This window comes from Erythrolamprus reginae, chromosome 3, assembly GCF_031021105.1.
Source record: "Erythrolamprus reginae isolate rEryReg1 chromosome 3, rEryReg1.hap1, whole genome shotgun sequence".
In the NCBI taxonomy this organism is placed as follows: domain Eukaryota; kingdom Metazoa; phylum Chordata; class Lepidosauria; order Squamata; family Dipsadidae; genus Erythrolamprus; species Erythrolamprus reginae.
Genome location: NC_091952.1, coordinates 38852152 through 38871083, shown reverse-complemented (window position 1 = coordinate 38871083; position 18932 = coordinate 38852152). Strand labels below are relative to the sequence as shown.

The 18932-nt window shown below is 39.8% G+C and overlaps 1 protein-coding gene across 1 annotated transcript in view; it reads right to left on the bottom strand.

Annotated features, from left to right (window-relative positions):
* Positions 1–252: 252 nt before the first annotated feature.
* Positions 253–18932, bottom strand: part of AHCY (adenosylhomocysteinase) — a 57653-nt gene continuing 38973 nt past the window's right edge. Inside the window, exons 8-10 of the mRNA XM_070744865.1 lie at positions 18023–18140; positions 4830–5024; positions 253–1025 (exon numbers count right to left, since the gene is read on the bottom strand). Coding sequence (XP_070600966.1) covers positions 894–1025; positions 4830–5024; positions 18023–18140 — 445 coding nt within the window. The 3' untranslated portion in view covers positions 253–893. The remainder of the gene's footprint in view (positions 1026–4829; positions 5025–18022; positions 18141–18932) is intronic.

Sequence of the window (18932 nt, the reverse complement as noted above, 5' to 3'; positions counted from 1 at the left end):
TCAAAACATATTTAGATTTCCACTCAATACATAATTTTGGGAACTCATTGCCACAGGATGAGGACTTACAACTCTCTGCCACTGGGCAGTAAGTAGTAACTATTTTGACAAATAAACTGTTACATTCACAAATGAATCAAATATGCCAGAATTATATCTGTACAGTGCACCTTTAAATTGCTGCTCAATCTGGGCAGATAAAATTAACAGCAACAGTTTTCCTAACCCACATAATTAAAATGAAAACAAAACCACTTTCCAGATGTTTAATAAAATTGTTTTATGACACAAGAACAGAGCGGGCTTGAGCAATGCCTGATGGCCTCTTTGGAGAATTGAACACCCCCACCCCACAGTCAGCCTTTCAGAATCAGGTTTACTACATAGTAAATATATTGCTTTTAGACATTTCCTTCCAAGGTATTTTCAAAGCCTGCCTGAATGCACATTTTGCCTCCTCAGCCAGATCCAAGCAGCACCTGAGACTGAATGTAAGCAAACATTAAATTAAAATGCATCATTTCATCTCCCAACCAGAAGGCCTAATGTGAAAAAGAGATTTCAAGAGATTTTTCTTCTCCTCCTCCTCCTCAGTCCCCCTTCCCCAGTTTATTTTTAGTCAGTGTATTCAAAAATTCAAAAAAGGTAAGGCTATGAAGAGAAGGGAATTTGCAAAACACGTTTTGATTCTCCAGCATCATCATTCCTCGGCTGAAGCATCAGACACTTGCTTGAAAGACTCTGGGAAGTTACTTCGGAAGAGCAGATGTGCTTGAGGTGAAGGAGACAAGAGGCAGATGTGGGAAAGTATAGATGACTGATGATGTGTCTATTTGATCAAATCGCAGCACAGAAGGACTTGAAATGTGAGCCTGTTGGGCTTTGCTAGCTGCTCAGTATCTGTAATGATCTGGTTTGAAGGGGCCATCTTTGGGTAGTCCTAGGTACTTGGACTGCTTATCGCTCAATTGAGTCAACTTCACACCGAGTTTATCCAGATGAGCAGCAGCTACTGCTTCATCCAGCTGAAAGAGAAAAGTTGAAAAGGTATTAATGTAGGAGGCTACATCTTGATATGGACTAAAACATGCAGGTGACCGTGTGCAAATGAATAACTCCAGATGGCCAATAGTAGTTTTAAGATGTGTGAAAGATATTAGGTGAAAGATATTAGAGAACTGAAGTTCAGAAATATGTGAATGCTGAAAATATGTGCAAATCATAATTTCATCAAGCATATGTTTCCACAGAGGTTCTCAATCATGGCAGCTTCACAATGGGTAGACTTCAATTACCAGAATTCCCCAGCCAGCGTCGCTGGGAAGTTGGAAGCCACACATCTTTAAACTACTATAGCTACCAAAGGTCAAGGTGCTACGGACTCAGGCTGGGTTTTTTTTCTAGCCATTTATTCATTAATTCATTAATTCATTCATTCATTGGATTTGTATGCCGCCCTTCTCCGTAGACTCGGGGCGCCTAACAACAATGATAAAAACAGCATGTAACAATCCAATCCAATACTAAAATAACTAAAAAAAAACCTTATTATAAAAACCAAACATACATACAGACATACCATGTGTAAATTGTAAAGGCCTAGGGGGAAAGAATATCTCAGTTCCCCCATGCCTGACTGCAGAGGTGGGTTTTAAGAAGTTTACGAAAGGCGAGGAGGGTGGGGGCAATTCTAATCTTTCGGGGGAATTGGTTCCAAAGGGCCGGGGCCACCACAGAGAAGGCTCTTCCCCTGGGGCCCGCCAAACGACATTGTTTAGTTGATGGGACCCGGACAAGGCCCACTCTGTGGGACCTAACTGGTCGCTGGGATTCGTGCATCATTAATGATCATAATGATTTGGAACTCATTGTAGATCAGGGTTGTCAAACTCCCATCCCACTAGCCAGATGTGTTAAGTGCTGGCCACACCTACACCTGGTTTTGCGAAGGGGGGGAAGTCTCGATACATCACATGACACCACTATCATGATGCGAGTGTGACATCCCTTCCGTAAGATGTTGAAGAGCCATTTATGTTGCCAGGCATGGGGGGACTAATCCCCCCCCTTCTGACTTGTAGCATTTGAGTGTGGTGTGATTGTGTAGTATTGATTGTTTTTAGTAATACTGTAATGGGTTTTAACTTATTTTTCTTAATATTAGATTTGTATTGTATTGTATTGTTATTGCTGTTGTGAGCCGCCCCGAGGCGGCATACAAATCTAATAAATAATAATAATAACAACAACAACAACCATCATTGTTATTTATTATTATTACTGTTATTATTATGTCAGTACAACACAGCAAACGAGATCACTATGCTGGATTTCGTATTTCATCACCAGTCGGGCGCTTCCCAAGCACCTAGGACTGTGTGATGTAGCGGCGAATTATGTTTGCCGATCGCAGTAAAGCGGCCTTTTGCAACTGACAGATGGGAGATTTTGTCAATTCCGATGGTTTTCAAATGTCCGCTGAGATCCTTTGGTACTGCGCCCAGGGTGCCAAGTACCACTGGGACCACTTTCACTGGCTTATGCCAGAGTCGTTGCAACTCGATTTTTAGATCTTCGTATTTCACTAATTTCTCTATAATAATAATAATAATAATAATAATAATAATAATAATAATAATAATAATAATAATTATTATTATTATTATTATTATTATTATTATTATTATTACTAGTAGTAGTAGTAGTAGTAGAAGATAAATTCTACAGGAATTTGGGATTGCTTTGAGCATGCGTTTGCGCACAAACATTCTAGCTGCTGCTGCTTGAATTTGCTAAATCCTATGTAAAGCCTCTTGCAAACCACCTCTGGGTGGGTCTGCATATCTGCCAGGTGAATGTGCAGATTTTACCACATGGATAGAACAACCGTTTTCTCAATTATCTCTGTTCCGTGTCTAGCCATCCTTTTAAAAATATCATCCTCTGAACCCTGCGGGCCAATAATTAAATATTGTTGCCGCAGTGAAGAGGAGAATCCCCTCTCATTTTATTTTTTGCCTTCATTTTTTAAAGGAAAATTGGAGTGCTTTTTAAGGACGGATAGCACAATATCAACATGCTCTGGGGCTACCAAAATTAGGCTGCAGAATTGCATACCCCAATATATCATAGCACCTTTCCTGAAAATTATATAAAAACTGATATAGGCCAATGGAAAATGACCGTGAATACAGCCAACTTTACTTAAAACTTAATGGAAGAGTCTCTGATTTACATTGTATAGTTTGATTGTCTATTCCAAGGGTGTCAAACTTGTAGCCTGCAGGCCAGAAGCATCATGTGCTGGCCACGCCCAGACCCAGTTTAGCAAATGATGACTGCCGCGACAGATCTGACACCCCTGGTCTATTCCATTACTGCAGCATTGTTCAGGAAAGTTTTAAAATTCGCTCCTATCTTTTTCTACCTAAGCAAATCATCAGTTCATTTTACTAATGGAAAATCTTTTTTGAATCTGATTGAATTTCAGGATAGACCTAGAGAAACAATCCAACATGTTCAAGTTCAGTAACTTATGACCTTATGGCTTAACATCATATTGATCGGATTCAAAAAACATGCTAAGACATAATGTGGTTTACTTGGTTTAGATTAGCTATTATAGTTTATGTTATGGCGTATGCCTTCTCCCGTTCTGAAAGGCATTAAAAACACATTTATGCCAGCAGGCCTGGAAGCCGCGAGTGACAGTTCCGTTCTGGCCATCGATATGAATGAAGGATGATTGATTGTTCTTATAGTGGGTTTTATCTATTTTTTCTAATGTTTTTATTGTATTCTATTTTTACCTTGTTTACCTTCTTTTTTACTTTTGTAAGCTGCCCTGAGTCCGTGAGGAGAAGGGCGGCCTATAAATCTAATAAAATACATTTTAAAAATGGCCTAGCATGTTATGATAACTTTGCCGCACAAATTTAAGGTAGAAGAAGTCTATAATGTTGGATACAATGGTATGCCAGAATATCTCTGGGACCGTTTTCTCCCGCACAAATCCCAGCGACCGATTAGGTCCCACAGAGTTGGCCTTCTCCAGGCCCCGTCTACTAAACAATGTTGTTTGGCGGGTCCCAGGGGAAGAGCCTTTTCTGTGGCGTCCCCGACTCTCTGGAACCAGCTCCCCCTGGAGATTAGAACTGCCCCCACCCTCCTTGCCTTTCATAAACTCCTTAAAACCCACCTTTGCCACCAGGCATGGGGGAATTGAGATATCTCCCCTGGGCCTATACAATTTATGTATAGTATGTTTGTGTGTATGTCTACTTAATAACGGGTTTTTAAAAATGTTTTTAAATTATTAGATTTGTCATGAATTGTTTCATTGCTGTTGTGAGCTGCCCCGAGTCTGCGGAGAGGAGCGGCATACAAATCTAATAAATAAAATAAAAAATAAAATAAAATATTTGTATGTATGAGTGGTTTTATAAATTGTGTTTTTTTAGATTGTTTTTAATATTAGATTTGTTTACATTGTCTTTTTATATTGTTATTAGCCGCCCCGAGTCTTCGGAGAGGGGCGGCATACAAATCTAATAAATAATAATAATAATAATTTTTTAAAAAAGCAAAAGGCTATCTATCAGCAAAGATGGATGGACTCAATGATAGTGGTGGTCTGCTCTTGGAAGCTCTGAAGCACCAGACTGGGGACAGAATATCCTAGAGAAGAGCTATTTATGTGACCGCTGAGCTTTACAGAATTTAATCAGTTCTGAAAATAAGGTTGGCTTATCTTCCCCACATTTTCTTTGGATTAAAAATTATCTATTTCAGCTAAAACATATCATTCCTTTTTTAATCCGCACGCTTACCTTCTTTGGCAGAAAATGTACTCCTACAGCATATTTACCAGGATTTGTCCAAAGTTCTATTTGTGCCAACACCTGATTGGTAAACGAATTGCTCATAACAAAACTGGGGTGTCCCATGGCACACCCCAAATTCACCAGCCTGCCCTCTGCCAGAAGTATAATATGATGCCCGTTTTTCAGTGTGTAGCGGTCCACCTGAATGAAAGCAAAAAACAAAATGTTTCAGGACTTCTTTTTTTCTCTTTTGGAAAGAAGAAGGGCATTACTGGACTTCCAGAGGATGCATCACAACCATTTTTGGGATGAACTGAAACGATACACCGAATCTTTTTAAGCAATATTGCAAAACAAGGAAAAGTATATTGACCATTCAATCTCCTGATAATCTTTTTCACTGCATTTTATGTAAAAGTAATACAGTGATACCTTGTCTTACAAACTTAATTGGTTCCAGGACGAGGTTCTTAAGGTGAAAAGTTTGTAAGACGAAACAATGTTCCCCATAGGAATCCATGGAAAAGCGATTAATGCGTGCAAGCACAAAGTTCACCCCTTTTGCCAGCCGAAGCGCCCGCTTTTGCGCTGCTGGGATTCTCCTGAGGCTCCCCTCCATGGGAAACCCCACCTCCAGACCTCTGTATTTTTGTGATGCTGCGATTTCACTGAGGCTCCACTTGCTGGGAAACCCCACCTCCGGATTTCTGTTGCCAGTGAAGCGCCTGTTTTTGCGCTGCTGGGATTGCCCTGCAGCAGCACAAAAACACGGAAGTCCGGAGGCGGGGCTTCCCATGGAGGGGAGCCTCAGGGGAATCCCAGCAGTGCAAAAACAGGCGCTTCCCTGGCAACAGAAGTCCGGAGGCAGGGCATCCCAGCGGCGGCAGTGGGTTTGTAAGGTGAAAATAGTTTGTAAGAAGAGGCAAAAAAATCTTAAACCCCGGGTTTGTATCTTGAAAAGTTTGTATGACGAGCCGTTTGTAAGACAAGGTATCACTGTATATTAAAATCAAGATAAAATATAAAGTCTCTTTAGTATATCAAGGTAGCTAGGTTCTTGGACATGTTCTTGTGGAAGAAAAGCAGGCAGACTAGGGGAGGGAGTTAAGCAAATCATCAGCTTAGTCATTAGATTGCCATAAAGTACAACCCTTCTTGAATTCCATTGACCTGCGAACAATTTAGCATTGAGCTGACTAAATTCTTATGCATAGGCTTCAGCTATAAATCTTTGAATTGAAACTTAATATATGATCCTGATCCAGCCCGACAGTTCTACACACAAAACAGGGGTGTCAAACTCACGTTGTCATGGCGGCATCACATATATCAGGACATTTTCCCCACCCACTAAACCGGGCCTGGGTGTGGCCAACATGTGACGCATCTGGTCCGCGGGCCATGAATTTGACATCCCTGACTTAGAACCCACCAATTTATGTATTTTTATTGCTGAATGCAGTGACTCAGTAAAAGAAACTAAAGCTTCTTCTCTGTACATATATTCTACTGTGGAGATTTTCCTTCAAAGTCTATTTTTGACAAAATAATGGGATTTCCAGAAAATTCTGAATCAGGAAATGTTCCTATGCAAAAAAATTCTTGAGATGAACAGATTTTAATGTGAAAAAAATATATCTAGTCTGTAAATTTGAATATTGGGAAGATCTAAAGCCTCTGACATGAGTAAAAATATTCTTAGTGAAAATGTCAGGGTTCCAGGTAACACCCTCAATGAAAGAAAACTCCAAGTCTTGAGTTTCCTCAAAGTTCCATTTTATTAGAAATTGGCATATTTGGGAAAACCTAAATCTGAAAGCTTCCCGTTCTCCACACCCAAAAGAAAGTTCAAGCCCCCACCCCACATGTCCATCACATGTTCCCCCAGCACTTTTAAGTTTAAGTTTTAACTTGGAAACTTTTAGTTTTCTCTCCCTCTTTTAGATCAATTATCTGAAAAGTAATTATCATATAATCTTGAAATAGCAAATTTTGACCTTGCAAACGTTTACATTTTTTGACTTCCCTTGCCCATATCTCTTAAGTTACAGTGGATTATAAAACAGAAGCCTCACCACAGTAATGAAATAGACTACAACATCCAATCATTTCCAGAGACACTCAAGATAGCAGAGAAAGTCTTAGCTTGATCCACCAAGGAATTCTATTTATCTATCCCTAATGAAATGTAGAAGTTAAAAACACAAGGTCTTGATTGGAATCTACAAAGCCCTTCACGGCATGGGCTCAGGTTATTTAAGAGATCACCTCTAATTATGTCTTCTTCCCATCTCATTAGGTTTGACAGAAGAGGCATGCTTCGGGCTCTTTCTTATAAGGAACAGTACCATTAGTAGGGTGGTCCTGAAACAGAGGCTTTTCTGTTGTGATGCTGGGACATAATTGAAGAGAATTGCCTTTTGAAATATCATACTCTCCCCTTAGAAATCTAATTGTCCTTGACTTTGTTGGCCTTTCAGACTTAAGTCTTTCATTGGGGGGGGGGGATCAATTATAGCAGGAGGAGGGGGGGAATTGGGCCCATACACTGGTTTTTTAAACTTGCGACTGAGGGGTGTTTTTACCCAAACTGCTATTTATGTTTTTCTGTTTTATTCAAACTCTTAATTTTTTAACACTATTAACCACCCAGGATAATGAATTTGAGATGGGAAATGATAAAATAAAATATTTTTGAAAGACATTCATCTCAAAAAATGCACAGCTGAATCTGAATTTGTACTGATGCCATGAATTACACTTTTGGTCAGGAATGCCTACAGCTTTATATTCCATCTGGAACAATGAAAATAAGAAGTACAAGAAAAGATGCCTCTTCATTACACCAAGTATTCAGGCGCAAGGACACAAGAATCATTATTATTTTGTAGCTCCCAATACACCAGAAGGAAAGTGGCTAAAGGACCTGTCTTAATAATACAAACAGAAGAATGTTAAGAAGAGGCAAATTCTACAATGTTCAGGATGCTTGGCTGTGACAACTGAAAATTAATCAGATAAAAGGTTTCCCATATTTCCTGTAAACACACACACATACACACACACACCAATTTAAAGCAGAACAGATTCTGCTCTACCAAAACTATATCAAATAGAAGCCCTCACTAGTATCCCCCACATATGTCGTTTTATTTCAGTAGTTGAGTTTTTCCAAAAGGAAATTTTGGGGAAAGCCAACTATAAAACTATAAAATTTCTGCAGAAAATAAATTAGCAAATTTAAGCTGAACGAATTTGGTGGGAAAAGGGACTCTTATAGGTGGGGGAGCCATAATTTAATGGAAACATTTACAATACTGCTTTTAAATAGATGCAATTCTGATTTTCACACGCATCTGCCCTATGCTTTACTGAAACCTGGTTAAACGAGGAAATTTATGATAATAGTATGCATATACCGGACTTTCAGATTTTTCGTACAGATCAGAATGCAGAATTATCAGGGGAGAAAAAGGGAGGAGGCTTATGTATATATATCAACAACAGCTGGTCTCAAGACATCACCATTATACAAAAATTTTGTGATGAAAACTTGGAGTCTTTAATTATTAATTGCAAACCCTTTTATTCTCCTCGTGAGATTCATTCTTTCTTAATATCTGTGATTTACATCCCTCTGCAAGCATCTGTAAAAAAGGCACTAAGAACCCTAGCTGATCAGATTATGGAGGTTAAAGCCAAATACCCTGATTCACTGGCCATTATTTTGGGAGATTTAAACAAGGCAAACTTAAGAGATGAGCTACCAAAATACTTTCAACATGTAAATTGTCCCACCAGAGGAAATAATATCTTAGACCATTGCTACACAACAGTAAACAATGCTTACCGGTCCTTACCAAGAGCAGCTGTGGGCCACTCTGATCATTGCATGATTCACCTTGTACCTGCTTACAAACAAAGATTTAAAGCCACAAAACCAACAATTAAATCAGTGAGGACTTGGGCTGACCAAGCAAAGTTAAAGCTACAGGATTGCTTTGATTGCACAGACTGGAATATTTTTAAAGACACCTCTGCAGACCTAGATGAACTCACAGATACTGTAACATCATAGGTTAGCTTCTGTGAAGATCTATGTGTACCAACCAGGAACTTTCAAATATACAGTAACAATAAACCTTGGTTCACAGCCAAACTCAAGCAGTTACGTCATTCCAAAGAGGAAGCCTACAGAAAAGGTGATAGAATGCTGTACAATCAGGCCAGAAATATATTAACAAGGGAGATCAGAGCAGCAAAAAGGAACTACTCTGAAAAGCTAAAGAATCAATTCTCAACAAATAAACCAGCAAACATGTGGAAAACTCTCAAAAACATCACCGGTTAGAGAAAACCACCTTCCCAAGCTGAAGGAGATCAGCAACTGGCAGATGACCTGAATGTGTTCTACTGCAGATTTGAAAAGAAACCACAACCACTTATCTGCACAACCTCCATCCCAGACACACCAACAACAGTCAAATCTTCTACAACTGAACCCATCCCATTGGGTTTACAACCCCTAGTGATCACCGAAAAGGAAGTGAAAGATCTATTTCACAGACAGAAGCCTGGAAAAGCACCAGGCCCAGACAAGAAAACTCCTGCTTGCTTAAAAGTCTGTGCTGACCAATTGGCCCCCATCTTCACCCAAATCTTCAACAAATCACTAGAGTTGTGCTATGTTCCTTCCTGCTTCAAACGCTCTACTATCATCCCAGTGCCGAAGAAGCCCTCCATCAAGGAAATGAATGACTACAGACCAGTTGCTCTAACATCTGTAGTTATGAAAACCTTTGAAAAGCTAGTGATGTTCCACTTGAAAACCATCACTGATCCATTGTTAGACCCCCTGCAATTTGCATACCGAGCAAATAGATCGACAGATGATGCAATTAATATAGATCTACACTACATCCTTCAACATCTTGAATCTCCAATGACCTACGCTAGGGTCCTCTTTGTAGGCTTCAGTTCAGCATTCAACACCATCATACCGGACATTCTCTTAACCAAACTAAATCAGCTAGCGGCACCTGAACACATTTGTAAGTGGATCAGAAGTTTCCTAACAGACAGGAAGCAGTAGGTGAAGCTAGGAAAAATCACATCAGATACATGTACAATTACCGCACACACACACACACACACACACAGGCTGTGTATTCTCACCACTTCTCTTCTCTCTATAACAGTGGTTCTCAACCTGGGGGTTGGGACCCCTTTGGGGGTCAAATGACTGTTTCACAGGGGTCGCCTAAGACCATGGGAAAAGACAAATTTCTATTCTGGCACCTTGGAAAGTATTTTTACAATCTGACCAATCAGGCATTTACAGTGGAGGTGTCTTTGACCTTCCTGCTAATCAGCTTAAAGCTCTGTTGGAAGAATTGGCGCTAGACTTATGGTTGGGGGTCACCACAACAGGAGGAACTATATTAAGGGGTTGCGGCATTAGAAAGGTTGAGAACCACTGCTCTATACACTGCATCATTACACTGCATCTCAAACGATCCATCTATTAAACTACTGAAGTTTGCAGACGATACAACAGTGATCGGACTCATTCGAGACAATGATGAATCTGCATACAGATGGGAGATTGAACAACTATCTTTGTGGTGTGACCGGAACAATCTAGAACTGAACACACTCAAAACCACAGAAATGGTGGAAGACTTTAGGAGAAACCCTTCCACCCTTCCACCTCTCACAATACTAGTCAACACAGTATCAACAGTAGAGACCTTCAAATTTCTAGATTCTATCATATTTCAAGATCTAAAATAATTAATAATAATAATTTACATCACCTAACATCAAAAACATCATCAAAAAAGCACAACAAAGAATATTCTTTCTGTGCCAGCTCAGGAAGCTCAAACTGCCCAAGGAGCTACTGATACAGTTCTACAGAGGAATCACTGAGTCTGTCATCTGCACCTCTATAACTGTCTGGCTTGGTGCTGCAACCCAACAATACCGACACAGACTTCAGAGGATAATCAGAACTGCAGAAAAAACAATTTCTGCCAACCTGCCTTCCATTGAGGACCTGTATACTGCACGAGTCAAAAAGAGGGCGGGGAAAATATTTACTGACCCTTCATATCCCGGACACAAACTGTTTCAACTCCTACCCTCAAAATGTCGCTACAGAGTACTGCACACCAAGACAACTAGACACAATAACAGTTTTTTCCTGAACGCCATCACTCTACTAAATAAATAATTCCCTCAACACTGTCAGACTTTTTACTAAATCTGCACTTCTATTTCTACTTGTTTTTCTCATCATTCCTATCATCCTTTTCCTCCCACTTAGGACTGTATGACTGTAACTTGCTGCTTGTATCCTAAGATTTTTATTAATATTGATTGTTTTTTCATTGCTTATTTGACCCCTATGACAATCATTAAGTGTTGTACCACGTGGTTCTTGACAAATGTATCTTTTTCTTTTATGTACGCTGAGAACATATACACCAAGACAAATTATTTGTGTGTCCAATCACACTTGGCCAATAAAATTCTATTCTACTCTATTCTATAACAACCATTTATTTATTTATTTATTTATTTATTTATTTATTTATTTATTTATTTATTTATTTATTTATTTATTTATTTATTTATTTATTTATTTATTTATTTATTTATTTATTTATTAGGTTTGTATGCCGTCCCTCTCCATAGACTCGGAGCGGCTCACAACAATAACAAAGACAATGTAAGAACAAATCTAATAATTTAAAAAACATTAAAACCCCCATTATTAAGAGCAAGCATACACACAAACATACCATGTATAAACTGTATAGGCCCGGGGGAGATGTCTCAGTTCCCCCATGCCTGACGGCAGAGATGGGTCTTAAGAACTTTACGAAAGGCAAGGAGGGTGTGGGCAGTTCTGATCTCCGGGGGGAGCTGGTTCCAGAGGGTCGGGGCTGCCACAGAGAAGGCTCTTTTCCTGGGTCCCGCCAAACAACATTGTTTAGTCGACGGGACCCGGAGAAGGCCAACTCTGTGGGACCTAACCGGTCGCTGGGATTCGTGCGGCAGAAGGCGGTCCCGGAGATATTTAGTTTTGTTTTGTTAGGAAGCATCACTTCCAGACCCACACATATTTACATATTAGTTAATATCCACTAACAGAACACTGGGCATTACTATGTTTAGTATAAAGGAATGGAACTTTTGGCTATACATTTCATCACATCACAACTTTTCGCTTCCTCCTCTACAAGAACTTCAGTTTCTTGGCATAACCCATAGGCATAGGCATGTTTAACTCTGTAATAGAATTTGATTACTACCATTATGTCTAATCAATTTAAGATATTCCTTGACATTCTACTCATTTCTAATCAATGAGCCAACAGACCAATATGAAAATAATGGAAGTTTAACATAAAACATAATATGTATTTCGCAGTTGCTAAAAGATGAAATGCGGAAAAGTATGATGATGAAAGAAATAGTATGGAACAAATGATCTATTCTGAACCACAATGCTTATATTTAAATGGGTATTTTAAGCTAAAAATTGCAAAATTATAAGCAGATGGCATGACAGACTGAAATGAATTAAAATTTGCAAAAAATAAATGCTGTGTGAGTTGTGAAAAACAGGGAAATTATTTTCACATGATGCGGTACTGTAACTGTATACAAGTATTCATTCTGTGGAAAATATTTAACCAAACTGAACAGCTTTAGCAAATATATTGCTCATTTCTGAGATATACTTTATCCTATTAAATAAGATTCGGAAACAAACTAAGATGGTAACTAAATTAAAAATACACAATTATTTTAAAGTAATTAAAATGTACATTGTATAGAATTAGCTGAAGTAACAAGTGTTCTTACTAAGCAAAGTTAAAGCATGTTAAATTTGTAACACCAAAAATAGTTAAATCAGATTTTCAGAGCCAAGAGCTGGGGGAAATAAATCAACTATTTATTCAAGTGAAGATGCAACAGCTCTCCACAGGTTTTATAACTTCAGTGAGATAAACCTGCAATCACTTATCTCCCCTGGAATCTGAATCTGATGTTGTAGATGACATCTATACAGTACAAAATAATATATAACCTTGAGGTCTAAGAATGTTATTAATCTAAAAAACATTAATCTTAAAATGCATCTGTTTAAATTCTTTGTTGAGATCTGTCCTATTTCAATATACCAAGGATCTTATAATACAAAAGTTTACTATTTCTATAACAAGAGACCTGCAGAGACAAGTCTTGTCAAAAATGCAGTGAATATAGAAAAATAGAAGATTGACAGCAGAAAAAGACCTCATGGTCCAACTAGTCTGCCCTTATACTATCTCCTGTATTTTAGCTTAGGATGGATATATGTTTATCCCAGGCATGTTTAAATTCAGTTACTGTGGATTTACCAACCTGCTGGAGGTTTGTTCCAAGTACCTACTACTCTTTCAGTAAAACAGTATCAGCTTGTATAATAATGTTTCATTGTTGTATACTTTTTATTATTTATAGAGTCCGTTAGGAGTTGGGCAGCTTATAAATCCAATAAAACTTAAACTTAAATGCAATAAACTTTAATCAACTAAGCAACTAACCAATAACTTCCCTAATGCATCGCCTACCATACAATTCCCAATTTATAGGAGAGAGACTTGGAATTATCCCATCCATCTACATTGCGCTACATTGAGAAAGCTGACAAAGAGCACATATATTTCAGAAATGAATGCTGCTATCTCATCAGGACATGATAAAATTATAGCAAAGTTCCTCTCTTGGGCCACTTTTTAAAGTAATTAATATTCATGTAATCTGCAACATAATGTATAAACAGAGTTTTTAGAATTAAGATTGTTAATAATGTTTAGAAAGTTATTGTATTTATGTTTTTTTAAATCCTTTGCAAATTTTCGTTAGGGTATCTCACTTTTAAGATATTTATGAATAATTGTTATAAAAATTCTAAAACGTGCACAATGAATAAAAACCAGAAATACAGAGCTCTGATTAAAAAATAAAAAGTATTTATTCAAGTTTGAATAAATCAACAATACTATATATATATAGGACCGCAAGTTATAAGAACTTTGCGATCTTTAACAAGGAATAAGGGTACATTTATATAATAAAGTACATGATAGAATCCAACCCCCTTCGTCTCTCCATATATGGACATATCATTTTCAGCAGGAGACAGGTGTCGTCGTCCGTGGCAGCTGGGCTGAGGTCATCTGTGGTTTCGGCGCGGGAAACAGCAACGGAGATTTTGGAGACGGTCTCCTTCTTTTCGTGTTCCTTGAGTTCTTTGGCGGCCGCGTCAGCTACTTCGGCTGTTTGAGCCAGCTTGATGACTGACTGAAGCGTTGGGTCGTCCTCTGTCAGGATTTTGTTTCGGACCGTCGCATTCTTCATCCCAAAGATCAGAGCGTCTGTGAGGCGAGCTTCTGGGCTGTCAAATTTGCACTTTGACAGTACCGTGCGAAGTCTCGTGGCGAATTGATTGATTGTCTCAGACTCACGCTGGGTCATCCTGGAAAATTGATGTCTGTAGACTACGGCAGGCTTCGTTGGTTTGAAGTGGTTTGCAAGTCTTGCTTGGAGGTCGTCCCACGGAACGGATTTAGCTGGAAGCGGGTCGGTGAGCGTTTGGACGAGGTCAAAAATCTCAGTCCCGCAATAGTTCAAGAAGATCGCCCGCTTCCTGTCGTCTTCAGCTTCTCCCATTCCTGCCGCTTCTAGGAAGATTTCAAATTTCGCCATGTAGGCGTCCCAAGACGACTTCTCGGGGTCGAAGTAGTCGGGAGCCCGGCCGATCTGGAGGTGATTCATGCTTGACTCGTGGATTCTTCGTTCTCTCGTCGCCAGTGAAATGAATGAGACTCAGACAAGGAGTACAAGATGGTTCCGTTTATTCAGCTCTCTCGAAGTGACTTCAGCAAGGAACGCATCTGAGCTGTCAGTGTCAGAACAGCCCTTTTTATACGTTTAAGGCTCGCGCCTAAAAGAAACGGCCGTGCGTCTTAGCCAATCAGACGCGGCCAAGGTTTATTCATAGTTTAAACAGTATTTACAAGGTCTTTTCTTTTACAGAATTTTACATTGGTTATATACAGACTTAACAAAATCCTATCAAATTAAAGTGTGCAATAGGGTTGATATTCCTAGAGGCATCTGTAATATGGTAAATGATTTAGCTTTACTAGATAAATGGTCAAAGCAATGGAAACTGCAGTTTAATGTTTCCAAATGTAAAATAATGCACTTGGGGAAAAGGAATCCTCAATCTGAGTATTGTATTGGCAGTTCTGTGTTAGCAAATACTTCAAAAGAAAAGGATTTAGGGGTAGTGATTTCTGACAGTCTCAAAATGGGTGAACAGCGCAGTCAGGCGGTAGGGAAAGCAAGTAGGATGCTTAGCTGCATAGCTAGAGGTATAACAAGCAGGAAGAGGGAGATTATGATCCCGCTATATAGAATGCTGATGAGACCACATTTGGAATACTGTGTTCAGTTCTGGAGACCTCACCTACAAAAAGATATTGACAAAATTGAACGGGTCCAAAGACGGGCTACAAGAATGGTGGAAGGCCTTAAGCATAAAACGTATCAGGAAAGACTTAATGAACTCAATCTGTATAGTCTGGAGGACAGAAGGAAAAGGGGGGACATGATCGAAACATTTAAATATATTAAAGGGTTAAATAAGGTCCAGGAGGGAAGTGTTTTTAATAGGAAAGTGAACACAAGAACAAGGGGACACAATCTGAAGTTAGTTGGGGGAAAGATCAAAAGCAACATGAGAAAATATTATTTTACTGAAAGAGTAGTAGATCCTTGGAACAAACTTCCAGCAGACGTGGTAGATAAATCCACAGTAACTGAATTTAAACATGCCTGGGATAAACATATATCCATCCTAAGATAAAATACAGAAAATAGTATAAGGGCAGACTAGATGGACCATGAGGTCTTTTTCTGCCGTCAGACTTCTATGTTTCTATGTTTCTAAAGATATGTTCACTATAGCATTACTGTCTGTAGCCTTATAACAACTAAACTATGGTTAAGAATTGGCCAAGTCATTCCTAACTTCTGAGATACAAGAAATAATTACCAGACTTTATCTTGGACATCTGCTTAATATCAAATACCAGGGGAGATGTGTTTGATTTTCAAATTTAAAAAGACAATTTTAAGTGTTTGAGCAAAGTGTTTTGTTCAAAGGCTATTTGTTCAAAGGCTATTTTGTTCAAAGGCAACCTCTGAGTAGAAAGCACCTTGGAATAAAGCTCAAAGAACCAATCTGAACAGAATAACATTTTCCTTAGGAATGCCAAGGCGCTGGTTCTTATCAAAATCGTGCTTTCCTTTAATTGCAAAAAAATTATGTGACATCTTGCTTGCATATGATGTTCAGGAATTTAAGGAAGATGGGGAGAGTTTTAAAATCAAACTACATGAAGGGATAAGAAATGTTTTTGATGTGCTCCTTGAATTATTTATCTTAGTACCTGGACTGTTTCAAAACTGTGCTAGAAAATGTCTCCATTAAAAAAAAATATTGAAAAAATGTGTTTCTGAAAGACACCAGGCTTCCAGCTACCTATTAATAAATGAAAAACAGTAGCTCAATATGATAAGGATTTGCTATATGATACCCAAAAGTATTAATCACAGCAGGAGATAGCAACTCTAGCTAGAAAGCTTCAACAGAGGAACACAACAATGAAGCAGTCACCGCAATAAACTCAGCTTGTGCCAACTGGGATTAAACTAGCAACAAATTAAACTAGAAAAAGATGCTTCCTCAACTTGCTATACAGTGATCCCTCGATTTTTGCGGGTTCAAACTTCGCGAAACGGCTATACCACAGTTTTTCAAAAAATATTAATTAAAAAATACTCCGCGGTTTTTTTTTCTATACCATGTTTTTTCCCACCCGATGATGTCATACGTCATCACCAAGAGTCACTTTTCTCTCTCTTTCTCTCTCTTTCCTGTCATTCTCTGCTTCAATCATTTTCTCATTTCTCTTTTTTTCTCTCCTTTTTTCTATCATTTCTCTCTCTCTACTTTCCACTCTCCCCCCCTCTTGCTCTTTCTCTCTCTCTCTCTCTTTCTCTCCCTCTCTCCTTTCTATCTCGCTGTCTGTTGCTCTCTCTCTGGTAGAACGCCTGCCCCGCCTCTCCTGCAGCCCCCTCGCTGACAGCTGGGACGAAAGCACTCTCAGGTAAGGGACTGCGAGAGGGGGGGGGCGGGCATTCTCAAAGTGCTCAGAGCGGCTAGCAGCCGAATGAGGAGGACGAGAAGCCGTAGCCGCCAGCGCTGCTGCAGGAGGACGTGTGCCCCAAGAAAGCTGGTGAGAGGGGCGGATTGGGGACGCGGGGGGGTAGCGGCGAGGGGGCCGGAGGCGCTGGGGGAGGCCGACATGCAAAACAATATTTGCCGGCCTCCGCACTTTCATCGCTCCCCACCCCCAACTTCAAGCCCGGCTCCTTGCGCGACCTTGGACAAGGGTGTGCGGGGGTAGTTTTTGGCTGTCCATAGCCAAAAATGGTGTTTTTACTTCCGCATCTCTACTTCGCAGAAATTTGACTTTCGCGGCCAGTCTGGGAACGCAACCCCCACGAAAATCGAGGGATCACTGTAATGCATTTAAGTTAGATTTTCGAAAGGTTAAATCACTTGGCCAAAAAAACTGAAGTAATTTGATGTTTTGTGATGCTTGGGCATCAGAATTCTCAATCACAGGATGGTAAACCATTAGCGTAACTGGGCAAGCTCAGGAAAGCAAGAATAAAACAGATTTCAGTACAAAAATTTTTATGCTACTCTTGGATAAATACAGAATCTTAGAAATTGCAACAAGATCCAATAGAAGAGAATCTATGTAGCTCAGGGTTAAACTGTAGAACTTCCTGAGCCTGGTTGCTTGCTTGCAGAAATTATATTATTTTACTACGTGTTTCCCATGTTAATTTATAATGTGTTCATTAAGATGGAGCCTCTTTGAATGTTTTAAAAGTTTTCTTTCCAGATTTCTCTTCATCAGGATTAAATCGCCGTTTATGACAAAAGCTGTTCTATGTTTCCATTCATTCTTTTCTCAGGCTGTTCACAATCTGGTACAATTATTAATACATATACTTTTCTGTGTACCTTAAAAGATAGAACTTGGAGTAGATGCACTAACCTGGGGTTTGATATTTACAATCTCCATAGCATTTTTATTTAGCCATTTCACGTCAATTTCCACATCAAAGTGCCCAATGTTGCACACAATGGAATCATCTTTCATATGTTCAAAATGCCTGAAATGAAACAGGGAGATCTTTTTCAGGGACAGTAACTAGGCAGGCACCCAAAGAACTGGACTTTGAAGACTTCCAGATGTCTGGCAATAAGAAAATCCACCAAAGTTTGCAATGATGGATGTCTCCACTATTAGTTACCATATTTTCTGGAGTATAAGACGCAACTTTTTATCCCCCTCCCCCCCCAGAGGATGAAAACTTGGGTGCATCTTATATACCAAATGAAGTCTCACCCAGCCACTCCCACACTTTGGCCTCTGCCTCCCAGAAATTCAACTTCTTGCAGCAAACAGAACAGAGCCTGCTAAGCCAAGCAACCCATTATCAGCTTCCCGACCCCCAGCAATGAAGCAATTAGGCTTCAACGGAGAGGAAGATTTTTATTTTCTGCTGAACTGGATGCACGAAGATAAGCCAATAACTATATTTGCAGGGATGGGCTGCTGCCCGGATGGGGGGGAAATGCAGTGGGGTAGTGAAAATGGTGCTCCACCCCAGAGCACTCAATTTGCACTGAAAGATGTTGAAAGAAAATGCAGGATGTCCTGCATAAGCCACGCCCACAGTATGGCACCGTTCCCTGTAAGCTGTGCGCGCGCACCCCAAAATACCCCGCGCGCGCCCTTTTCTATGGGCGCGCGCTCCCCATCCCCCTGCCAGCCCGCGGGGGGTGGGGGGAGGTGCAGTAGGAGGAAAGGGAGCCGCGGTCGCCCCTGCCTCCCCCACGGTGCCTCCGGCCAAACGCGCCCCTGGCTTCTCAGCCCTGCCCCCCGCCTGCCCGATCCGCCC